General features: G+C 45.1%; 1 protein-coding gene across 2 annotated transcripts; it reads left to right on the top strand.

Moving 5' to 3' along the window:
• Nucleotides 1-25,407, top strand: PSMD11 (proteasome 26S subunit, non-ATPase 11). Of its 2 annotated transcripts, none has more exons than XM_044002059.1 (14): nt 1-193; nt 2,224-2,325; nt 6,522-6,646; nt 12,385-12,456; nt 12,938-12,995; nt 15,322-15,516; nt 15,934-16,078; nt 17,264-17,324; nt 19,474-19,536; nt 20,917-21,042; nt 21,842-21,877; nt 22,121-22,172; nt 23,509-23,651; nt 24,573-25,407. In XM_044002059.1, exons 1-13 carry the CDS (start codon nt 16-18, stop codon nt 23,649-23,651), a joined length of 1,356 nt encoding a protein of 451 aa, XP_043857994.1. In that variant the 5' UTR covers nt 1-15; the 3' UTR covers nt 24,573-25,407. The 2 variants fall into 2 exon arrangements, with proteins under 2 accessions (XP_043857994.1, XP_043857993.1); XM_044002058.1 differs by having other exon boundaries at nt 23,777-25,407.

Raw genomic sequence — 25,407 nt, 5'->3', positions numbered from 1 at the left:
AGGACTACAACTTCCATGATGCTTGGGGGGACAGGGGGCGGGCCGGCCGCGCTGGTGTTTCCGGCGGCGGCGGCGGCGGCCGGGGACGGTGTGAGAGGTGGTAAGATGGCGGCGGCGGCGGTGGAGTTCCAGAGAGCCCAGTCCCTGCTCAGCACCGACCGGGAGGCCTCCATCGACATCCTGCACTCCATCGGTAAGCGCCCGCCCCTCGCCCGGTGGCGCCCCCGCCGCCGGAAGGGCGCGCGGCCCGGGGCCGGGGCCGGGGCCGGGCCGGGGGCTCCGGGCGCCGCTGCTGACTCACGGTGTGTGAGGGGGCCGGGCTCGGCCGAGCCGGGGCACAGGCCGCGCCGCCGCCGCCGCTGCCCCGAGAGAGGGACGGACGGACGGAGGGACGGGTGCACGGAGGCCCAGGCGCCGCCGCCGCTGCTGACTCACTCCGGGGCCCCACCGAGGCCGCTGGCGGGACGGACCCTCGGCCGGACCCTGGAGCGGGCAGCCTGACTGACGGACGCACGCGCGCTCCCGAGGGCCTCCCCCCCCCCCCCAGCGCGCGGCCGCCGTGACTTTGGCCGCTCCGGGGCCCCCCCGAGTTCTCCAGCCCGACCGAGCCCCGGGTGCCCCGCGATCTGGGGCAGCCACGAGGGCTGCCCCGTGCCCGGGATCAAAGGATCCCGATTAATCGTGCAACAAGTTGCCGGCGATTGCGGAGGCTCAGCTTGGTCACCTTCTGTGGCCCGAGGACAAAGGTGCCCCTGGCCTACCGTGGGGTGCAGAGCAGGGTCCTGAGCCCCGGGCGCCGACCGGCTCCCGGAGTCCGGGCAAAGGAGGGAGGAGTGAGTGAGTGAGTGGTGGGGCATGACGCCCCTTCCCAGGAGAACCCCAGAGCCGGAACTCCAGGCCAGCCGAGCCACTCATTTGACCAAGGAGGAAACTGAGGCCCTAGCAGGCCGAGTGACTTGCCCAAGGTTACATGTAGTAAGCGTCAGAGGTGGGATTCGAACCCGGGCATTCCCAACTCAAGAGCATTCTCAGCTGATTTTGTGAGAAGTTTTCTGTCCTGTCTTCAAGCTGATGGAGTATGGCAGGAACGGGGTCAACAGTTTCAGGTGTATTTTTTTCTTCTGTGAAGAAACCGAGCTATAGAGTGTATTTAGATCTTGCTATTTCCTTGGGCTGTATTTAAAAAGGAAACCTAGTTTGGGAGGGATTGCTGTGACAACACTGTAGTTAGACTGGGTCCTGTGGTTCCAGTTCTAAGAAGAAGGGTGACTTGAAAACATCTCTGAATAGAGTAAACTTGAGACCCAATAGTGACACTCAGTTGCACTTTTTTCCTGCTCCATCATGGTGCATTTACTCTTGGTTTTGTCAAGTCATGGTAGCTTCTAAAATCAGTGGTAACTAATGGTAATAATTATTCACTGGTTGACAGTTTTCGAATAGTACTTTTTATCCATAGTTGGGCTTTTTTATTCTGCTCTGGTGAAGAAAGCGCCAAGTTGTTTTAGCACAGTCTCAATCTTTTATATAAATGTCCTCTTCGGTAGATGTTGGGTTGATTGGACACTGAATCTTGATCAGTGTTCTCCAGGATGGCTTGTTTTTGTTTTGGGTTGTTTTTTTTTTTAATGAATGACTTTGTAGAACTGCTTATTTTAACATAACTTCTAGCTTCCCTATTACCTGGCCAGTATTAAGTATCTTGTGTATTTTGATTATAGTTTGGTGTATTCTGAGATGTTGATTTTGCTTGGCCTATTTGCATAGTTTTATGTTGTTGGAAATAGTTTTTTTTATTATCCTGCCTTGGCCAATAGAACTCTGTGGCCATGGATAAGGAGAACTGCTACAAGCTGTCATTCTGATTATTTGGGGGTGGGGGTCAGGGGGAGAGAGAAAAAGGACTTCCTTTTGAAACAGAAGAAAGTTTTTTTAAAGAGGTTTCCAGAGTTAAACTTTGTATATGATCTATTTTCATTATGTAGATTGGACCTGAATTTTCTTTCAATCTTGTTTAGAATTTACATTGTTTTAGTATGATAATTACAGAGTTTTCACTTAATCCTTGGATACTACATCTCTCTAAGTCCTACTTTAAATCGATTTGTACCTTCCTCATTTTGTTAGGTAGTTGAGGGTGAAGTGAGCTGGAGTTGAGTTTGCTGAGTGTTGGGTCTCAGTCTTCAGTCAGAATTTCAAGAGGGTTTTGCCTTTCTTTCCTAGTGAAGCGTGACATTCAGGAAAATGATGAGGAGGCGGTGCAGGTCAAAGAGCAGAGCATCCTGGAACTGGGATCGCTTCTGGCCAAGACTGGACAGGCTGCCGGTAAGTGAGACAAACTCCAACGACTTCTCTTGGCTCAGGAAGAAATTGTTTACAGTTTCATTTGATGTATATTATGAAGGTGCATAGAAAGATATACACAACTCAGTTCTGGGGTCATAGGGTATGTTCTGTTTTCCCAGATAAGTTTTGGAACTCTGTAGTGGGGTAAGGAAGTTCTTACAGTCCTAACTGTCAAATCAGTGTTTGCCTTTGGTGTGATTCATGACTTCTTTCCAATGTCTTTACTATTGTGGGACTTCACATAATGATCAGAAGGAGTCCTGAGTGATCTCAAGAAACAGCCTTGGTATGTGTATGATGGGCTAATTTAGGACCTTTAGCCTCGACTGTAAAATAGCTGGGACTTTGCATTTCTGTGTGACTCACCATCCTCACTGTACAAAATGAGTAAGATTCTAGTTGGACAAAGCTTTCCTGAAACTTCAACGTTGGGACTCTGCTCTGTGCATGTTGCTGCTCATTGGCCTGCCAGGTCCCATCCAAGGTGGAATTCTGGGGGATTGAGAGCTGCTGCAGGCATTGGTCCTGGGCTGCCCTGGAGCTAAGGGAGTAATGCTGAAGCTGCTTAGGAATGGACTTTTCCCAGACAGGCACTCATGAAGTTTGAAAGTGCTTGTTCGGTACTTGTTGTGGAGTTAGACAGAGTTAGGATAGCTGAGTCAGATAAGGGTTGCTAACTTTAAAGGGGGGGGGTTGGTGCCCCTTTAAAAAAATAAGTGCAAAAAAAGTCACTTCATTAGTAACTTGCCCAAGAACATAACTTGGTGCTTAGAAGTCTATTCTGTAAGTTGGCACATTCCCTTGATTTTGATATTATTAATGTATTGCAGCAGAACCCAGAATTCACTTCATAGAAATAGAGTTCCACTGGTGGCTATGTATCAGAACAATCTACAGGGTGCATTTGTGTAAAATAGGTGTCTTATTCTGCTTGCTCTTTAATGGTGCTTGTAATAGTTTTTAGTTTTAAGACTTATCTGTTAGAAAAATTGAATCCTAGACCAGTTTCCATCTCTTTTGAGCCACTTCTCTCTGCATTTGGTTGGTGATGAGCTGAAAGATTACAAACTGGTGTTAATATTTGTGGAATTAATCCATAATTAAAATAACAATTTTTGTGAAAAAAAATCAATATGGAGGCAAATAAAAAAGTCTTTTGGTTTATCTGTTTTGAGTTACTCCCATCTGTTAGCATGAATGATGAGGAATTAATGGTACTAGACATACTATTGTCAAACACTTTTCAGTGAAAAAGATCGCAACTGAGCCTTAACATTTTTTGTCCCTTCTCTCACTCATCCCACTTAACTCTCACTGACACTAAGACCTGTGGAGTTGGGAAGGGTGAAAAGAATAGGGATTGCTAGAAAGTTTGTTGTTTCTGGGGTCACAGTTTGGCAAATACTGGCATAGACTCTTGAGCCCCTAACAAAGTTATGAGTCTTACTTCATTGATGTGTGTACAGGTAGATAGATTTCATCTTGTTTCTTTTTATTCTAAACGCTCTGAAGATGGGCACCATATCTCCTCTATCAGTAATTCATCAGGTACTTGGGAAATCCTGTGTGCCTACTGGTATATGAGATACACATAATGGGACACATGCCGTGCCTACAAAGATTTTAGTCTATTTTGGGACACTCCATGCATCTGTGAATCTGTCAGTGAGCAAGGCAGCATTTTATGTATCAGCTTTACATACTAGCAACTGTGTCTGAAGGTAGAAGAAGCAATGAGGAAAACAGCTACTTTGGATTTCATACTGACCAACAAAGTTGGAGGTCAACATTTTGAAGGAAAGGAACACAGACATGTACCCTTGACTTCAGGGAAGTATGTATTTGAAAAGTTAGGTATGATTTTGGTTGCTAGGGAATATAAAAAGGAGTATGGCTCAAAAGTGAGTGTTATGGGGTACTAAACCATAATAGCTGACCTTTATTAATTATCATTCGTCCCTGACGAACCTCTGGTGAGGTGGATGCTGGGAGTGAGTGATACTATTTTACAGATGAAGAACCAGGCTGAGAAATGTTAAGGGATTTGCCCCTGGTCACAAAGCTTGGGTCAGAGGCGCGATTCAGACCCAACTCATTCTGGATTTCACTTTCAACACTATATTACTTTTTTTTAAAAACACTATATTCTAACAGGACGATAGGAAGTTGGGGGAGAGAGAGAGAGAGAGAACACATGCATGGGTGTGTGAGCTAGCTATATCAAACGAAGGCAATCAAAATCTTCTTAGACTGGAGTGTTGGTGGAATCAAACAAGATTACATTTATCCCTATTTAATTTTAAGCCCTACATTTAGTTTTAAAACAATCAGTCAATATGGAAAAGACTGTTTAGTAGTTTGTGAAAAAGATGTGGGGTGGGATGGTGGTTCAATTAATCATACAGGCTTAATATGAGCCAGCAGGGTGATCTGGCTGCTAATAAATGGGAGTGCAATTTTGGGCTGTGTGAATAGACATTTTAAGTTCATGAAAAGAAACTTAGCTCAAGGAAGATTTTAGTTCCACTGTACTCTGTGTTGGTCAGACATCTGGAGTATTGTATCTCCCTCTGAGTATTATACTTGAAAGTGAGCCACTAAAAAACTGGAGAATCTAGAGAGGGGCAAGAAGTAGAGTGAGAGGAAATTGTCATATGAGGGGAGGGGTTGAAGGAACTGTAACCTGGCATGGAGAAGATGTGAGGAGAAAACTTCATAACTGCCTTCAAATACTTGAAAGTCTGTCATATGGAAGAACATGTCAACTTATTCTTGAGGTAAAATTGGACAAATTGTATAGAAATTGTAAGGATGCGAATTTTTGGTTCAATATAAAGAACCTAACAATGAAAACTGTCTAGTGATGGATTGAGAAGCCACTCCAGTGAATTCCCAGTCCCTGAAAATATTCCAACAAAGGCGGACTGTCAAGAAAGGGATTTCTGTTTGGTGAAAGGCTGGACTGTCTAACTTTTGAGGTCCTTTCCAATTCTAGGAGGGGGCTACTCTGTAATAAAGCGCTCAGTTGTGTGGTGCAGACAATAAATAACCAAAGTGGAAATTAGCAAAAGGAGGCTTTTGGGGTGGTCATCAAGGAAGACCTCAGGGGATACAGGAACAGAGATGGGTTTTGAGGGATGGTGGGATATAGAGAAGTGGCCTGGAGGTCATCAATTTCAGGTGGGAGGAACGTTGTGAAGAAAAGCATGAAAACAGTAGTAAGAGTATAGTGTGAGAGGAGACCTTTAAGGAGGCAGAGTCTCTGTAGTGTCTAATAAACTACAGTACTATGTGTAATTGTGATACACTACTAATACAATATTTAAATAGGTAGCTTATGCTAGCTATTTAAGTCTTGGCTAACGAGGGCCCCAAGGACCCAATGACAAGAATAGAACGTGTCCCTGAACTGTGGAAGGGTAAGGTTTTCCTTGCTCTGAGGAGGCAAGCATTAAATTGAGGACTCTCATTTGGGCTCTGGATCCCCTGGATCAGCAATCCAGAAGTTATTAGTTTTTAGTCTTGATTTCTATAGACTCTTAGGAGCCTCATTGAAGTGAAAGACCATTATCCTTGGGGGTTTTGGCTGAAGCATTTTCAGTTTCATACTTGTTTTGTTTTGTTTTTATTTTGAAAGTTTCATATTTTTTACAAGCAAAACTCTTGCTTTGACCTTTTTTTTAATTCAAGAAAAATTTTCCCTTGTAACTTTGATAACACTGATTACCATTTTAAGAAGACTTATGTTCTACAGTTTAATTTATGAAGTCTTGAAAGGTTTTCTTAGCTCATTAAAGGTTAACAATCAGGAATACAACTGGGGAGAGGAGTGGTATTCCCAAAATAGGAAGGGAACCATGTAATTTCAGAAGGGACCACCGTGGCTGACCATCCAACCCAGTCCATCCCTGAAAAAGATGATCCTTACTACAATATGGTGGGCTGGAACTGAAGCCTTAGAAATGACAAGCCATCTACTTGGCTCTTTCCTTACTCTGCCACTAGAACATCTCATTCCAAAGTTGTGGAGGTGACAGAACCTCCCTAAGGTGAGATCAGGGTGGAAGAGATTGGGAAGAAAAGCCACAGTGAAATGTCATTCAAGACTGTTGGGTATTTGCATTCCATCCTGAGTGACTGACAGTTTTCTCTTTGCTGATTTGCCTTCTGTACAGAGCTTGGGGGGCTCCTGAAGTATGTGCGACCCTTCTTGAACTCCATCAGCAAGGCGAAGGCAGCTCGTCTGGTCCGATCCCTGCTGGACCTCTTCCTTGACATGGAAGCAGCCACAGGGCAGGAGGTGAGCCACATTGATTGCAGGGAATAATCAAAGAGAGAGCCTGTTTGGCGGAAACTGTTTGCTTCCACTGTGGTGCTGTTGTAGAAGGGACAACGGGAAGGGCAGACTCGGGACTGATCCCATCAGTTTCCCTTTGTTACAGGGTATTTGATACTTTGGGTCTGTTCCATGCTTGCCTTTGTAAGTGGAGATTGTCAGTGGTCCCTAGAATCCTCATTACATCAGGGTCAAAGCCAGATTCTTGTCTGTGAGGTATTGTATTTTGCTGTGCCTTTGTCATGTTTTCTGCTTCTGTGGTACCTTTCATCATCTGTCACAAAGCTCCTTGGGAACACTAATTAACTCTTGCATTGTATCTTTTTGGAACATTTCACACCTTGGCCTTGCCTTTTACTGGGGATCAAGCATCCTTTCTGTGTGTGTCTGTGTGTGTCTATACAGGAGTGACTTGGGCGCTCTTATTGATGAAATTAGACCAAAGTCTAATGAAATTAGACTTTTGGAGGCCAGTGATCCTGTTTTCAGACTTTTCCAAAGGTGACTACCGTTTTTTTGTTTGTTTTTTAAATTTTGAAGAAAAAAATTTTTTTGAAGAGAAGTGAAAAACGACAAAGTTACAAAGTAAAAATCATGCCATAGTCAGTAGTGAGTTCGTTTTGGCCACTGGTTTCTTTCTGTAGAGCTGATGCCATTGGGGTCTGTTGTGCAGGTGGAGCCGACTAGTGGTCCTGAGTTATTGAGATGAATTGAAATTAACTTTCATCCCTGTGGTATAGGAGAGAAAGGAAAAGACATGTCGGTTTATAGGCCCATAGTTCTGTGGGGCTAATGCGGGGGGGTGGGGGGGGAAGATCTGAAGAAAGCTTTGAACCAGCAAGGCCTCATCTTGAACTCCTGACTTTAAAAAAATCTGATTTCTTATTGTGATAACTCACTAAAGTCTAGTTAGTGCCAGGTACTCAGAAGAAATTAATTCTAGAATAATTAATGGCCAAATTAAATTATGTTGTTTTTGGCAGGCCCATGTTTTGTAATAAGTCAGTTCATTTACAGGATCTCTTAGATGCTTGCTTTTGGATGTAGGTATTAAAATAGGTTTGATTAATTTTGAATAACAATAGCAATGGTAGAAGTAATCATATATTTTTGCTAACATTTCAGCAGATTATCCAGGGTTATGTGTAATATATAGTCTCTTATTTTAGTCTTAATTTTGCAGATGTTTTTCTATGAAATACATTTTAAGTAAGTCAGTGTATGAGTGATAAAAGATCATGGAAAAGGTACCAATGTAGTGTATTTAATAAACTGTCAAACTAAAGCAAAAGAAAAAGTCATATTCTCTGACTTCTGATGACCCTCTTCTATTCACTTTTCATTAGTTGTGGTATCATCTATTTGGAATATCAGAACTTAGGCTGATGGACCGATAAATGCAATGATAATATTAACTCTGCCCAACAGAATTACACAAGCTGATATGAAGGGTTTTTTTTCCCATTGCTGCCTTTCCTTAGAGTCTTTGAAGGGGTAGCACTTGTTGAATGAGCTTTAAGATTTCCTCTATTCCCAGTTGGTGGTGTGTTTTTTTGGGGGGGGGGCAATGAGGGTTAAGTGACTTGCCCAGGGTCACACAGCTAGAAAGTGTCAAGGGTCTGAGGCCGGATTTGAACTCAGGTCCTCCTGCATCCAGGCCCGGTGCTTTATCCACTGTGCCATCCAGCTGTCCCCGGCGGGGGGTGGGGGGGGGCTGTTTTTTACTTGAGTCTTTTCCTGTGTAATTCATTCAATCAGCCAGCAGGCATTTATTAAGCACCTACTATGTGCCAGGCACTGTGACTGGGAACCCCTTCTAGCAGAAGGTGAAACTTTGACTGAAACTTGAAGGAAACCAGGAGGTAGAGTTGAGGAAAGAAAGCATTCTAGGCATGGGCAACAGTCTGACAATGCTTGGAGGTGGGAGATGGAGGAGTGTCACATGGGACACTTTGAGAAGGTCAGTTTGATCAGAGGATGTAGAAGGGGTGGAAGGGAGCAAGGGTCTGGGTCCTAAAAGAGCATCTTGAAGAGAGTAGGGAACCACTGGAGTTTATTGAATGGAGAAGTAACAGAATCAGACTTGTTCTTCTGACAGTTAAGTGACCACTGGAGTGGGGAGAGATTTATGGCAGTAGATCAAGCAGCAGGTTATTTTAACAGTCTAGGTGTGAGGTGATGAGGGCCTGCACCAATGTCAGAAGAGAGATAGGGACACACACAAGAGATATTGGGAAGGTAAAATTGATAGGACCAGGCAACTATTTGGATATAGGAATGGAGTGAGAGAGAAAGAAGAGTTGAGGATGACAGACACCTACGTTGTGAACCTTAATAATGACTGGGAGAATGGCTGTTCCCTAGGCAGTAATAGGGAAGTTAGGAAGAAGAGAAGGTTTAGGGGTATAGAATATCAGTTGTTTTGCACATGGTAAGTTTAAGATGTCTGTGGGACTAAAGTTCGGGATTTCCAATAGGCAGTTAGAAATGTGATACTGGATGTCAGGAGAGAGGGTAGATAATATTTGAGAATCATCTGCATGGAGATGATAATTGAATCCATAGGAGCCTGACAGATCATCATGTGAAATAGCATAGATGGAGAAGAGAGCAAAGTCCAGGGCTGAGCTTTGGGGGGACATCCGGCTTCAGTGGGTGCAACCTGGGTGAGGATCCAGCAAAAGGAGACTAATCTGAGAAAGAGCAGTCAGATAGGAGGAGGAGAACCAGGAGACAGCAGAGAGTCTCCAAGAGAAGAGAGAGGCCACAGAGATTAAGAAGAGGGAAGATGGAGAAAATGCCATCTGCTTGAAAAATTAAGAGACCATTAGTAATTTGGGAAGGAACAGTTACCGTCGAACGATGAAGTTGGAACCCAGATTGCATAATTAAGAGAGTGAAAGGAAAGGAAGTGGAGACACCTGTTATAGATGGTCTCCTCAAGGAGTTGATCTACAAAAGGAAGGAGATATATGGGACAATAGTTAATGGAGACAGATGGATCAAATGAGAATTTATTTTCTTTTCCGATGGGCTGGGGGAGACATGGGCCAGTTTGTAAGCAGTGGGGAAGTGGCCATTGAAGATTAGAGGGGTCATCTTGAGAAGATGGGATGGGATGGAGTCACTCCATGTAGAGGGGTTTTCCTTGGCCTTCATGTTAGATAGGGGTGAAAGAGAAGGAGGTGGCATCTGAGTGAGCTGAGGAGGAGGGAGGGGAGAAGCAGCTAAGGGTCTTAGGGTTTTTTTTTTTCAGTAAAGTGGGAGGCAAAGTTTTCAGCTGAGAGTCTGTGTGGGAGCTAGGGAAGGTTTGAGGAGGGATGAAAAGGTTTGGAAGACCTGCTGCGGTGAGTAGGGGAATGATTCCATTAGGGAGGATAAGAGGATTGCTTGGCTGCAGTGAGGGCCCAACTGAGAACATGTAACACATATTTGCACTGTGAGAAGAGACTGCACTCAGCACAGCTTCTTAACTTTCTTTGGCTTTGTTGGGCAGCATGTGAGTAGGAGCAAAGAGTGGTGGAGGTGGGAGAGACCCAAGTCTGGGATTTGGGAGGGCAAGATCTTCAGTAAGATCAAGGGGCCAGGGACAGCTAGGTGGTACCGGCCCTAGATTCAGGAGGACCTGAGTTCAAATCCAGCCTCAAACACTTGATACTTACTAGCTGTGTGACCCTGGGCAAGTCACTTAACCCCAATTGCCCTGGCCCCCACCCCACAAAAAAAAAAAGATCAAGGGGCCAGGGGCTTGAGAGAGGAGGAGAGTATAGAGTTGAACTCTGGGTCACCAAAGGGTTGACATTGGGAAAGGAAGAGAATGTAGGGGTGGGAAAGAACTAAGAAGTGAAGGGATTAGAGGATGAAGAAAAGTTAGGCGGGGGAAAGGTAGAATGACAGCAGATTATGAAGAGATAAAAGAATTTCAGAGTTCATGAATGCCTGGCCATCTTTTTGTGTAGCTTTTTAGGTAGGAATGAGTAAGCTGAGGATTGGGAGGTTGGAGTGTTTGAGGGAGTCTCAGTTTATAGGTTGAACTCCCCTTGTCTGAGAGCAGGTGTGGGAGTGTAACTTAGGTTTGCTGAATCAAAACCCCATTCCATTTTGATAGTTATTTGGGGTGACACTTAGAAGTTCAGGGTTGTGCAGGTTCTGAAAAATTCTTCAAGCATTTATCAGTTTAAGGCAGGGACCAATAGGGACCCCTGGTAAAGAACTATAGCTGTTGGATTGATCGCATCCTTCTGGTGGAGTACTGTGGTATTGAATTCTTTTAAATTGGCACAATGATTTACTAAGTTTAGTTTTTTGCCTGTGATCTAATGGCCAATAAATGGTCTGATGGAACAAGGACATATTCTTTAGAGTTTCTCTCCTAGTGGTTCTTCTGGAATCCCCAAATACAATGAGAAATTATTTTATTAGATAAGGCTAGCCTCTCTGCTGAGTTCTTTCCTCTTTATATATCTGGCATTATAAGACGCTTCCCAGTTAGGAGAACCAAAAGTGATAGATGTTTTTGTTCTTGATGTTGGAATAAATTTGAAAAAGTTATACCTTAATAGTAGGGCCAGCAGCAGAACCATTGATCCTCTGTTTTTGGTCCTGTTTCTGCCTGCAGTTTAAGAGTCTCTGTGTTTATGGTAAAATCGAAGGACCCCTATTTTCTTCTTTTGGTCCTAAAGCTCATTGTGCATACTGAATATTGTCTTTTCTGTACCTAGATTCCTATAGGTTCAGCTGCAGTAGTTCTTCAAATGCCAAAATTTAGACCACATATATGCTTCTTAGATATGGGCTAAAAATTACTTAACCTCCAACATTGCTTTGATGTTCCTTCTTTTTCTTGTTGTTGTTTTTGTGGGGCAGTGAGGGTTAAGTGACTTGCCCAGGGTCACACAGCTAGTAAGTGTTAAGTTTCCGAAGCCAGAATTGAACTCGGGTCCTCCTGAATCCAGGGCCAGTGCTTTATCCATTGCACCACCTAGCTGCCCCCATGTTCCTTCTTTTTCAAGGTCACTTATTTGTTTGTGTAATCATTGCAACAAGAAACGTAGATGACTTTTAAATAAAACTTGGAAAACCTTTTTTGGTTCTAAGCTTCTTAGAAATTTTGTTCAATCTGTTTAATAACCAGCTAAGTTTGATATGTCCACAAGAGCACCCATGAATTGGCTGGTTGTTCTGCCCAGAATCTGGAAGGGAAATTGCCCAGCTGGGCCTTTTGAGGCTTAGAAGCAGCTCTTAGAAACAAAAGCATTTATGTTGGAGCTGTGGCTCTCTGATCTTTACTCACAGCATGTGGACATTGGGAGGAGAACCTTGTTACTTTAGGTATTCATTGCAAATTTCTAACGACTTGCTACTTCTGGGAAGATTCCTCAGAAGTGAATTGGTGTGGTGCTGGAGCTGTCCATTTTCCAGAAGACTACTACTATTTAACCAAAGGACTTTTACTATCAGAAACAAAAACAGCATAGTAGGCCCCATTGTAACATAGCTTGTTACACAGCTTGGCGTAGTCTGTAGACTCAGTAGAACCATATGTAGCAGAAATCTGGGACAGAGACTAGGAGGCACTTAACCTAGTGTAGAGTGTTGGTGTTTAGTCCCGCCCCTCCGATCCAGTGCTACAAGTCGGTTGTACTGTACAGTGGGACTGCGAGCACTTAGGACTGTTGCCTGTACTTTTCTTCCCACTATAGGTTGAGCTCTGCTTAGAGTGCATTGAGTGGGCCAAATCTGAGAAGAGGACCTTCTTACGTCAGGCTTTGGAGGTATGTGCTGTGTGGTGTAGGCCCCAGATCTGCTGAATCTTTGCTGAGTAGCCAAGAGAAATTTTACTTTCTCTTTACAACCCAGATCTCCTCGATGTGGGAAGGTTGTACATTGTAACAGGCTGCTCTCTTGTGAGGAATGCCTGAGTGATCAATTTGATTAATCAGCGTTGCTGCTCTTCAGAGTAGCATGATAAAGAGAGGTTTTGCCTTTCCTCCTCAGAAGTTCAAGAAGTCCAACTCAAGTATTGGACCGGGTGCACTGTCGGGCCCAGATCTGGCAGCCCTGTAGTGGCCTCCTCAGTCAGCTAGCCCCCTGTTCATTCTGAGTTGCTGCTGTTGGTCATATCACTTCTCACATTGGAATTAGTGTCACCGGCAGGAGCTACACACTTCTCATTAGCAGTTGTGTGACTTTCAATGTCTGGCTCCTTTCTCCAGCTTTTCCCTCCCTCACATCAGTCCCATTTTTCTTTTTCAGGCGAGGTTGGTGTCTTTGTACTTTGATACCAAGAGGTACCAAGAAGCATTACAGTTGGGTAAGTGGTCTAGTAGAAAGCAATGGGACTTCATGCTAGTTCAAAGCATAACATGTAGTAAGCCTTCCAGAAAGTTTGAAGAGTGCTTCTCCTCCCCCGCCCCCCCTTAACCTTCTTGATTTAGGGACCTAGATGATCAACAGCCTGATTGACCCAAATTGAGAGAAGCCAAGGCTGATTCTTTTGGAAAAACCAAATGTTACTGAATGTGGACCTTGGATTTGCATGTTAGCATCATCTTGGAGTCTAAAGTTAAAAAGTGCTCTGCTGGTGCTAATGTAAGAACATTCTCTTTCCACATTTGTGTTTTTTAAAATGCCACCTAGCTGGGGACAAGAACCAACAAGTTGATGAGGACAAGCTTAAGAGAATCTTGGCTCATTCCCTCCCGGGGCTCTCCTTCCCTCCTTCCTTGTGCAGTCAGTTACTGCTGAGTCCACGGAGCCTTGGCATTCTGTGCTTTTGGTTCTGGGTTGATTTGAGGTTCGTGGTTTCTATTGGGAGAGGCAGTGGTGATGGCAGTGGAAAGATTGTGGGATTTGAGATCAGATGACCCAGGTCTGGATAACACCTCTGTCATTTATGGTTGGTTTGACCTTGTGTAAGTCACTTATGGGTTCCTCAACCATAAAGTGAGTGGTTGGATGAGATGGCCTTTCAGTTCTAGAGCTATGGTCCTATTATTCAGATAGAAAAGAATACTTTCTGTAATTCAGTGGCCTCTCGCACAGGCAGATGGGAGTAGTTATTTGGGAAGGAATTGTATTGGTAGGTTTACCATTAGTTCAAATGATGGTCAGGGAAAATGAACTAGGGAGCTGGGGGGCTTCCGAGATTGTGGGGAGGAAAGATTGGTTGTGATGTCTCCTTATTTCTGTGTCAGTATGGCCTAGTTATCACTGACGGCCTGGTTAACTGATTGTTTGAGAATTAGAGCCAACATTGGGGCCAGTCAGTGTAATGGAAAGTGATTTACTGCTCTCCAACTGGAGAACAGCAAACCGTGCCTCAAGGAGGCTCCTGGAGGCTCCTGATTTCATGGCAGACCATGAAGTCCCTGCCATCCCTCATTCTAGTAGCTACTACATTCATAGAGCGCTTCCAGGTTTGCAAAGGACTTGACTTCTGTTTTTTCATTTGATCTTCACAACCACCGTGGGAGGTAGGTGCCATTATCCCCGTTTTCCAGAGGAGGAAACTGAGTCTGGGAAAGCTTAAGTGACTTGCCCAGGATCACACAGCTAGTAAGTGTTTGAAGCAAGAGTTTAACTGTGGTATTCCTATTTTCCACTGTGCTACCTAGTTGGTATTTATTTCCATGTACACCACATGTCTCTTTCTTCTTAGCTGGTTTTGAATTTTGCTTTGTCACTTCCGTAGCTGTTCATGCCAAAACGTTTCAGGCCCCACATTTACCTAAGATTTCTCTTAGGTGGAGAGGAAGGTTCCTTTGGAGGGACAGCAAGCCCCTGGAGTACCCCCCCTCTCTCCTCAGCCTTTGGGCCCATTGTTTTCTCATATGGTCTAAGGACGGTGGGGTGACAGGTGAGATCAGGGGGTGCTGCCAGCTTTTTACATGTAGACGGACATTCCCCACTGTCTCTAAATCCTAGGATCTAGTGAACGGGCCTGTCCATGAGTTGATGTTGTCTTTAGAAAATACATAGTGCCCCAAAGAGCACAGGGACATTATGAACCACATCCCTCATCTCAGCTAGAATGTCCTTATGTGCCTCTTAAGTTATGGGCTGTGTCGCTCTGCTTTGGGATCTGGGCAAGACCTTGTCTTCATTTTGTTTTCCCTGCAGCCCCTAGGGCAGTGCTTTGCAGATACAAAGTATTCAGTCACTAAACATTTATTAAATGCCTACTATGTGCCAGGCCCTGTGCTAAGGAAAAATGGGGGGGGGTGTCTAAAAGGGGCCTGGTAGAAAGGTCAGAGAAGTGCAGGCAGGTGAGAGATGTTCTGAGCACAGCCTCCTCCTTAAGTGGAGGTCTGGAGGCCATGGCACCACCCTCCTAGCTGAGAAGCAGAAGACAGTGCTGAGGTGAAGTTCCAGGGCTGATGGTGTCTCGAAGGATGATGAGGTTTTTCTAATGAGCTTCCTGGGGCCTAGGAGAGAAGTCCGAGAAAGCCTAGAGTAATGACTGCCACAACTGAAGGTTGGGGTTATGGCACCTTTGGTGTTTGGATCCCCCACTCCTTAGAGGCCTGTGCCTGAAAAAGAAGGGTCTTGGGAGGAAGAGGGCAGCACTTAATCTGTATTTAGTTTGTGATTGTTTGAAAGGACTCTGATAGAGGGGCTGTGTGTTTTTCCCCTGCTAGGTTCTCAGTTGCTGAGAGAATTAAAAAAGATGGATGACAAGGCCCTTCTGGTGGAAGTGCAGCTCTTGGAGAGTAAAACATACCATGCCCTGAGCAACCTTCCCAAAGCAAGAGCTGCCTTGACGTCTGCTCGAACCACAGCGAACGCCATCTACTGCCCTCCGAAGCTGCAGGCCACCTTGGACATGCAGTCGGGTGAGTGCCTCTGCCTACCCTGGGAAGCCGCTGGCTTGGGCTCTCAGTGATGCAGCCGCAACCTCACCTCCTGATGTGTTCTCACTCCATCCTGCCTTGTTCTCTTACTTTGTTTTACTATCCAGAGAAGGCGGAGAAGAGGGACTGATGTGACTATTATTTGAAGAGCCCTGGCACTTCACAATTCAGTTCAATTTAAAGAAAAAACACATTCATTAAGTACTTACTCTGTGCAGAACATATCATTTCACCATTCCTAACAGCCTGCTACCTAGGCCCCTGACACCTCTTACCTGACCCCAATGTAGTATGAGTGCTCGCAAGTGATTGGCTGAGGAACTTCATATTTAAGGGAAGAAACTAGAAGGTAGAAGCTGAGTGAGCTCCTTGTTGATCTGAGTCCCCCTTTGTACGTAGGTATCATCCACGCAGCAGAAGAGAAGGATTGGAAAACAGCGTACTCTTATTTCTATGAGGCATTCGAGGGCTATGACTCCATCGATAGCCCTAAGGCCATCACAGCGCTGAAGTACATGCTCCTTTGCAAAATCATGCTCAACACGTAGGTGCCTGAGCTGGTGGGACATGGCGGGGGGGGGGGGGGGGGGGGCCGGCGGGCAAGAGGAACCGGGTTAATGTGCCCTCTCCAGCCTCCAGTGTTGTTTAGGGCCAGCCTGCCTGGTGGGCAGGTGCCCCAAACTGTTACTTAAACCCATCCTGCAAAATGTTTCTTATATAGTAGAGAGCTTGCCTTGAGAGGTAGCTGAGTCCAAGGGCTTGAGTTCAAGTACAAGATCTTCTTCACTCTGAGCCTCAGGTTTCTAAGTAAATTGATAGGGGTTGGTCTAGACCAAACTTTGTGATCTCAGGATCGCTTTACACTGGTAAAAATCATTGATGGGGGCGACTGGGTGGCGCAGTGGATAGAGCACCGGCCCTGGATATGGGAGGACCTGGGTTCAAATCCGGCCTCAGACACTTAACACTTACTAGCTGTGTGACCCTGGGCAAGTCACTTAACCCCAATTGCCTCACTAAAAAAAAAAAAATCATTGATGACCCCTTCTCGTCTCCCCAGAGAGTTTTGTCTATGTGTGAGATAATCTATAGATATTTGCCGTATTAGAAATTAAAGTGTCTCTGTATTGTGCAAATAGTTTTGACCTCATGGTCTCTTTGAGACCCCTAGAGGTCTCTGGACCAGTCTTTGAGAACCACTGGTTGCGATGATCTCCAATGGCCACTCCAACTCTGAATTCTAGAATACTTATTATCTAAGCCCAGCTCACGTGAGATATTTTCCAGAAGCCATTGGGCTCACTTGGCTTGGAATGGAGATAAGGAGAATGTGTAGTAGAGAATGAAGTATGACAGCTGATCAAATAATGTTATTAAAAAGCTTCAAGGGACTACCCAAATACTTTGCACCACTGAAAATTAATGTTTTTTTAACATTGAAATAGCCATCATCAGTTGGGACTCAGATATTTCATTATATAGCAGTTTTGTTGGCATCGGATTTGACTTGTGTGTTACTTTTGTTTTTTTCCAGAGTTTCTTTCTTTCTAACAATACAGTGAGAAGTAGTCAGGAAAATCTAGGGGCTCGTTTGCATTTGTAATGAGCAAATTAGATGGAGGATCTAGAGCTGGCTCAGAGGGTGCCACAGTTCAGCTAAGATGAACATTTGGAACATTCAGCAGGGCAAGTGGCTCATTAAAAGGGTGTCTCTTTTTTTTCCCTCCAGGCCAGAAGATGTTCAAGCCTTAGTGAGTGGAAAGCTTGCACTGCGGTATGCAGGGAGGCAGGTAGGAAAGACCATTTGTGCCCTTGGTGAGCCCCCTCTGAGACCCAGTGCTCAACTAACCCACCCTCAATAGGGAAGGCTAAAAAACTCGGACAGTGCTGTGTTCTCTCATTTTCTCAGCAACTCTTTACTTTTTTCCCAATTTCAAGCCCTTATGACTTTGTCTTCAGCTCTTGTCCAGAGTCTGGTGTTCTTAAGAATGTGGCCCAGGTCTGTTGTGATTTTAAGTTTGAAGTAAGTAGTGGGGTCCTGAAGCAAGATGGGGCACATGGACAGGGTGGTCCCCAAATCATGATGTTTTCAAAACTTTTTGAAAATTATTGTTTATTTTTGCCATTTATGAGATTTGATTTTTCACACGTAATATAAATTTATTTCCTATATGTACCGTACATGATGCTATACTGTAAATTAAATTAAAAACAAAAAGTAAAGGATATATTAAATATTGAAACCCCTTAGTGACTTTTGGCCCACCCTGTGTGGTGAGCATTTGCCCCAGGCCAGGCAGTCACCGTTAACTGACTCCAGCCTTCAGTCTGGATGGCCCGCTCATGGTAGCTCTTGTTCAGTCCATGAAATCGTAGGTGATCCCCTAGTGATCCAGTGTGCTGTAGAATCCTCACTGATGCTGCTTTGATCCCGAGACCTGGTGCATTAGGGTCAGTGTGCTTGCATCCCCCCAGAAATATTGCTGGTGTTGGTGCCACCTGGGGAAAGTCCTCTTTGCTGGGTGTGGTTAAAAAAGAGAGGTGACACTGGATTGATCTTGTTTATGGTAGGCTTAATGCTGGAGTAGGTATGAATCATTTTCTTGGGAAGGTGGTATTTTGGTTTCTGTTACAATGGCGTGCAAGTCTGCTTGTGCAGCTCACTGTTCCCCAATTTCCATCTCCTTTGATTTGAACGAGCCTCTCTGTCCTTTTGGGTTCCAAAGACAAATGAGGCAGCTGGAGGTGATCTGTGTAGGGAGCAGTTAGCTCCCTAGGGAAGCACAGATGCCACAATAGAGAACTTTCCCACTTTCCCTCTTCTCCACATAGAACCTTAATTGACTTTGGATCAGGAAAACACTCTGAGAGGGGCTTCCACTGTCAGCCACAACCGCCCTCTTTATTACAGTGGTGAGAGCCTCACCACACTCACTGTTTATTGGCAGCAAACCCCACGCATTCAGTGTAACGGACTGGGCACGCCCTCTTCTGTTCCTCTAGCTCTCTCTTTCTCTCTTCTCTTCTCATACACACACCCACACTTACAGGAGATGGGCAGAGATTGGTAGAGTGAGCTCCTTGGCGGGTCAAGACAAGGCTCCATCTGTGTGATCCTTCGTAACGAGATGGTTTGACTTCAGGGCAAAAATGTCTTGAATAATTTTTAACCTTTTTATGAAAAGTAACTTTCCCTTTCTCGTGTATTAGCTTCTGCCGAGAACAAATACTTTCTGACATGCATTATGTCTGGATAGGTAGGTGCCTTTAACACCTACCAGCCCTTAAGATTTCTTATAACAAGAACATGATGTCGTTAGTTCAGGTAACATAAATATTCATTTGAAATAAAGAGTGGTCAGTTCATCCTAGTGTACATGAACTTGTTAGCACTGGACCTTGTTCACAGCTAATTTCTTAGCTGTGACTGCTCACCCTAAGTCAGCCCTCCAATACTGTCTCTAGCAAGTAGGGTAGTCCCAGTGATGTTCTTAGACCAAACCCACAATTCACTGCCCCAAGGGAATCTGTGGTGTAAATCTAGAAGATGCAGGCACAATAAGGCTAATTTGGGGGAACAGCCTGGCCTCTCGATCCTTGGGGTTGGTCTTTGGTTGATTGGAGAATAAGCTGCTTATTCTGCTAAGAGACATTCCTATTTTCAGCTCCATCCATGCATTTGTAAGTCATCTAAGCCCATTAAGGTTAGGGAACTGGTGGTCCTGTCATTGGTGTTCTTAGGCTGAGGTCAGTGTCAAATTTCTCTTATTACACCCAGGTAAAGAAAGCCAGATTGAATGTTCTCTCTTTGTAGTCCAAAGTTGTATGGAAATCACATGGCCAAAAAGAAATACAAGAGGGAGACCCAGGAGATTTGTGTTTGGATGAGGGTGTGAAGGTACAGAAAGATCACCTTGGCTCTTTCCTCCTTGTTTGCAGACAGAAGCATTAAAATGTGTGGCTCAGGCTAGCAAGAATCGATCGCTGGCGGACTTTGAAAAGGTGAGCTCATGGGTTGCACCAGTGAGGGGTTTGGGGTGGGCCTGGACTTGAACAGCTAGGTAGCACAGTAGACTGGCCTTGGAGTGAAGAGGAACTGAGTTTAGATCCAGTCTCAGATACTTACTACCTGGGCAAGTCACTTAACCTGGTTTGCCTCATTTTGCTCACCTGTCAAATGAGCTAGAGAAGGAAACGGCAAAACTACTCTAGCATCAAGAAAACTCTACATGGCAAAACTACTCTAGTATCAAGAGAGTTGGACATGACTGAAAAATAACAAAATGGACTTGAAAGAAAGCAGCAGAAAAGAAAATTAAACTGTCATTTGATAATTACTGATAACTTGTAGGTTTGCTATCCTGAAAGAAGCCTCAGTGGTACTGTTATGGTGCCAATACATTATCTTAATCCAGAATTCAAAATTTGTCTAGTCCAGGGCAATTAGTGACTTAAATTGAAGTGATTTATTTATTTATTTTAGAGATTAAATGCCTAAAATATTTTCTTAGAAGTTAAATTTGCTATGACAAATCTCTTGAAATAAAGGAAGTCTCAGGCATAGGCTAAGCCTTCCTCCTTCATTTCCTTTGGCCTCAGTAATTATCTTCATCACCTCATGTGGCCCCATGTAAGGTCTGTTAGCTCTAGAAAGTGCTTAGCCCATTTCTTGTATGGATGGAAGAAGAAATTTTGATGTGTGAGCATAGGCAGAAAGAAGTCTCAGAATGAACTCCAGTGCATCCTTTATACACACTAGATAGCACATTGTAGAGAACCAGCCTCTGAGCCCAAAATACCTGGGTTCAGCCTCCTCCTCCCTCTTCGAACACTGACTGTGTGATCCCGGGCAATCGCCTCATTTCTAGTGCTCTGGGAAAGTTGCTGAGACTAAGCTGCCCCAAAGGTGCTGGCTGACCTGCATCGGGAAGGGGTGTTTCCTCTCTTTGGAGTTCCTTATACCAGTGCAGAGGCCCAGACTCTTAGCCCTATCCACATAAGGTGGTGTTAGGTAAAAGCGCTTCCCATGTCATAAGGGACTTCGATCATTGGCCTTGAAAAGTTAGCTAAGACCCATGAGCTCATTTCACTTTCATTTCAGCACTTAACTAAGTGCTGACTTCCCAGGAATGCTAAGACTAAAAAACCAATCCTTGTCCTCAGGGGGCTTACATTCTTTTGGGGTGGGGAGACGTCATGTCCATATTAAGCACGTAAAAAGCGCACGCATCAGTAGGAGAGAATTTGTTGGGGATGAAGGCACCCAGCCTTTCTGAAGGGCTGTCCCCTGGCCAGTGTCTTTGGGCTAACCTGGAGGCCAAACTAAGTGGGAGCAGGTGGTGATTATCATTGCCATTCTTTGTTGCTGCGTCTCTCCTGTAGGCACTGACAGATTACCGGGTAGAGCTCCGGGACGACCCCATTATCAACACTCACCTGGCCAAGCTGTATGATAACTTATTGGAACAGAATCTGATCCGGGTGATTGAACCCTTTTCCAGAGTACAGGTAAAACTCTCCTAAGGCCAGCAGGCATCCGAGGGGCCCCAGGGTGAGGGTGGGGGATAGGGGCCTTGAAGGAGGGCAGACCCGGACAGCCGGGGCTCACAGACTCTCCAAGTCCCTGTTGGGGCTTTTGGACTTGTACTGGTTGGCATTCCCTCTGAAGGGATTCTGATGGTTAAAGGAAGTCACTGACTGTATCTCTTGAGAAAAAAGGATGGGAAAGGGGATGTGCGGGCAGACTCTTGCTGAGAGATAGGGAGGCTTCTGAGGATTCCATTTGACGTGGTGCCCTGGCTGGCTACATGTTTGAGTATTTGGGGGATAGTGTCCTTGTTTCTTAGGAGTTGTTTTCTTTATCACTACCTTGTTCAGCACTCACTGTGCAATGTAAAGGTGAGATGTTTCGTGTTTACATTTTAGAGGGAGGCATCTACTTGCACATGAACAATTTAATTGGAGGCTCAGTAAGAAAAAGCAGTGCCCAAAGCATTCCTCTCCTTGTTCTCTAGCAAGGATACTTTTCTTCCTCTGGGAGCTCCTTTCCCGTTCAGTCAGTCTCCTGGGGTGACTTGAAACATCCCCTGTTGAATCTCTAGGCCCAGAAGATAAGGAAGGCCATGGGGACCTAGCGCCATGCTGGGACAGTGCATTTCTGTAGCACTCTTGGAGGATGACAGCAGAGCTTAGAGAGATACTGAGTCAGTACTTCATCTTCTTCCTCCATCCCTCTTTCCTGCCTCTTTCTTTTGGTTGAAGGCAGAAGTTTCTACTTAAGTATTCATGTCTTCCCCTTTCCTTTTAGATTGAACATATTTCCAGTCTCATCAAACTCTCGAAGGTAAGTCAGTTATGGGCAGTCCCCCATGCACCTCTCTCTTACACACACACACACACACACACACACACACACACACACACACACACACACACACACGGGGGGGGCCGGGACCTTCTCTAGGAGGTGGTTTCTCGGTGCTGTTGCTGAGGCCTGTACCCCTTTCTGTAATTTCTAAGATACAAACCTGGGCTGGCTGGTTAGTGTCTAGAGACTTGTTTCCTTAATCCTGTGCTTTGATTTTAGGCCGACGTGGAAAGGAAACTGTCACAGATGATTCTTGACAAGAAATTTCATGGTGAGTGGGTGAACAGTTAGTTGGGGGAAAGGAAGATGGGAAGGAATTGAGGGAAACATGTCATGATGTGTTGGTCTCTGGGTTCTCTCCCCTCTGCACTTGGGCCCCAGCCTGCCTCAGGGACCCTGTAGTCCGTCCTGTGGTCCTCTGTTGAGGACTCTTGCTGCTTAAAAATGAGGCCCGAGCACATCTCTTAATAATAGCAGCTCACATTTATGAAGTGTTTTAAGGTTTGGAAAGCACTTTACATAATGTTACCTCATTTGGTCCTCACAACAACCTTGTGAGGTAGGGGCTATTATTACTTAGCAGGTTTTCCCTGTGCTTTTTTAAAGGTGTATATGCCTCAGTCTCCCCTGAGTAGCAACAGTTCTGGTGTATTGAATGTTGGATTTCCCTCCACGTAATAATTTGTAAGGCAACCTACATTCTGCTTGGCTCTAGAGGGGAGTAAATCTGTGGTAGAGAGGCCTTGTCTTGAACATTGACAAAGAAGGTTCAGGGCAGTGTTGGTCTTGACAGGGTATAGATGAAAGAAGTATTTTTGAACTGGATGGAAGTTGGGAAGATTTCTGAGGTGGAGGGATGCAAACGTAGCTGCCTGGGTTTGTGAGGGAGTGGATGTACAAAGCCAAACCTTTTTCTCCAGCCCCTCCATTCACGGACCTCAGCATCCCTTGCAGTCCGTGAGGAGGCAGCCTGCCCTAGTCTAGAGAGAGCTGGCCTGGAAGCCAGGAAGATATGGGTTCAAGTTCTGAGCCGTACAGGCTCTCTGACATTACACATGTCAGAGAGAAGGTGCTGCCCTGCATTGAGAAAGGGTGTTCCCTGTATCGGTGCAGCCACAGGCATAGTCCTTAAAGAATGGAAAGTGTCAGAGTCCGGTCTTCCGTGGAGAAAAGATTTGAGAGGAATGCAAGTAGCTAATAAGTATATACCAGCGAGCTTAGCTCTCCTCCTAAGACATTCTATAACCTGACCATTCAAGAATGGTTTAGGTTAATTTGTAGATGATGGATCAGTAAAGATTTAGCAAAGAGGGGGATTTGTGGCATCATCTCTGAGCATGCCGTGCCACAGATCTTTCAACAAGGCCCTGGTTTTCAGTGTTTGACTTGGAGTGCCCATTTTTTACTGATTTCGTACACACACTGAATGTGTATGCTTGTGTTTGTGTGTATGCTGGATTAGTAAATTGATCAGGAAGGGCAATGTGAGCGGGATACATACACCCATTATTCCTGGAGAAAGTAGAGGTAACTAATCTGCTAATGTGGGAATCCCCCATAATGGACCTTGTTTCTTACCTTCTATGCCCTTGTTGTCTCTCCTGCAGGGATCCTGGACCAGGGGGAGGGAGTCCTGATTATTTTTGATGAACCTCCAGTAGATAAAACATATGAAGCCGCTCTGGAGACGATTCAGAATATGAGTAAAGTAGTGGATTCACTCTACAACAAAGCCAAGAAACTGACATAGGTGAGTGGCTGGCTCCGGGACCAGGGCTAGCGACAGTGTCCTGTCTTCTGCCTGTCGAGACCAAATGCCTCCTCCTTGTGCCCCTGCGGCTTCCCCGATTGACACTGCTCTGTCTTCTCTTGCAGAGTTGGATTTGGTAGCTGTCCTTTGGAGAGTGTGTGTGGCAGGAGAGTGAAACCTTTGGGGAAAATGCTAGGAGATTTTTTTTCTTTTTGTTCTACTTTTCGCTCGGAAAGTTTTTAAATTTCCTCATTCGGTGCATCTGTATTCCAGCCGATAGGTGTGCCAGTTTCCATGTAATCTTTACTGGCCCAACTTGGGAGTGGGGAATATTGTTTAAAAAAAAAAAAAGAAAAAAAAAGAGGTTATTCTAAATAAAAAGAACAAGGCTTACACTACCTAAAAGCTGTGCTCTCTGCCTCCTGGGAGAGGGCCACAAAGGCGGGCATCATGGCCAACCACCAGGGTACAGGCTCCATCCGCCGGGCTGGCTCTCTCCTCCTGTCAATTGGATATTTGCTGACCGTCCAAAGCAGCCAACTTTATATTCTGTTTGTACTGAACCAAAACAAACGACGGTGTGTGTAGACTGCTTTTTTCTGTTCTATTGGAAACGAGGCATCTCAGTGTTCTTTCCCCTGCTGTGCTTCCCCTCCCCTTGGTCCCCCAAGAAAGTGGCTCCAGCACCCAGTCCTGAGGGGCCTGGCAGCTCCAGCTGGTGGGGCCTGGAGCCGGCCTCCATCACGGCCAGACCCCCGGGGCCTGCTGTGCATGTGGCTCTCACTCTTCTTAAAACTCGAACAGAAAACTAGACTAGACCTCAGTGTTTTAACAGCCCCCTTTGCCCTTGGTGTGCCCCACACCCCAGTCGATAGTGGAGGTTCTCAGATGTCTCCTCCTCCTTCCCCTTTCTCCTGGCAGTTCTGCGTGTGGAGGAGAGAGACTGCTCGCAGATCGACCAGCTTCTCTCCATCTCTTCTACTCCCCTTTCTCCTGCTGTCAAATGGATTTATTCCTTTTTAAAAACAATGAACATTGGAAATGAGACTGTGGGGGTGTCTTTAGGGTTTTCCTTTTTCTTTTGTAACCTTTTTTGGGGGGGTGGAGTGGGGGTGGGGTTTCAAATGACCTCATGTCACCCTCCCTGGGAGCTTATTTATTTACCTCTTCGAAATCAAATTGGTGGGAGGCGGAGCACTGTATTCCAGCATGTTTTGTTTTATGATGAGATTACTCAGCAAGGTTTTAATGCCATTTGGGCAGTGTAAGCTTCTGCATCTTTGTTGTGCTGAATTCTCTTACTCTTCCTCTCATCTTTCTCACCTGTGCCCATTTTCTCTCTCTGGTCTAATCTCTTTTCATCTCTTCTGCCTCCCCCTCTCCCTTTCTCTCTATCTCCTTCCTTCTCTTTCTCCTACTTTCTGGCCCTTTTTCTCACCCAGATTTTCTTAATAAATTTATATTTTGTAAAAGGATTTTGTTGTACCCAGTTTTGCATCTTCACTTAATCTCTGACTGGCTATATTCCTTTTTCCATCTTCCCGTTGTTCCCCCTCCCCCCCCCCCCTTTCTCCCCAGAATCATTTCTTATTGTTCTTAACATCACCTCTCCCCTTTCCTTACCAGTCCCTATCATGTCCAGTCACTGTTTTGGTTTTGGCACCATCAATATCAAATGTACAAACGGTTCTTGCTAACCAACACCAGGTATATCTGATGTTCAGATGAGTTCCAATAAAAAGAATTTTTTTTTCAA

The sequence above is a fragment of the Dromiciops gliroides genome, chromosome 4, assembly GCF_019393635.1.
Source record: "Dromiciops gliroides isolate mDroGli1 chromosome 4, mDroGli1.pri, whole genome shotgun sequence".
Classification (NCBI taxonomy): domain Eukaryota; kingdom Metazoa; phylum Chordata; class Mammalia; order Microbiotheria; family Microbiotheriidae; genus Dromiciops; species Dromiciops gliroides.
The sequence above is the reverse complement of the archived record's forward strand: the minus strand, read 5'-3'. Positions and strand labels throughout refer to the sequence as shown.

What these genes read in the sequence shown, in the direction of transcription:
- PSMD11 (XM_044002059.1), top strand. Translation starts at nt 16, where the DNA reads ATGATGCTTGGGGGGACAGGGGGCGGGCCGGCCGCGCTGGTGTTTCCG. An exon ending in CAAGACTGGACAGGCTGCCG is followed by an intron (nt 2,326 to 6,521) that starts GTAAGTGAGACA and finishes CCTTCTGTACAG; the next exon opens with AGCTTGGGGGGCTCCTGAAG. An exon ending in TCTTACGTCAGGCTTTGGAG is followed by an intron (nt 12,457 to 12,937) that starts GTATGTGCTGTG and finishes TTTCTTTTTCAG; the next exon opens with GCGAGGTTGGTGTCTTTGTA.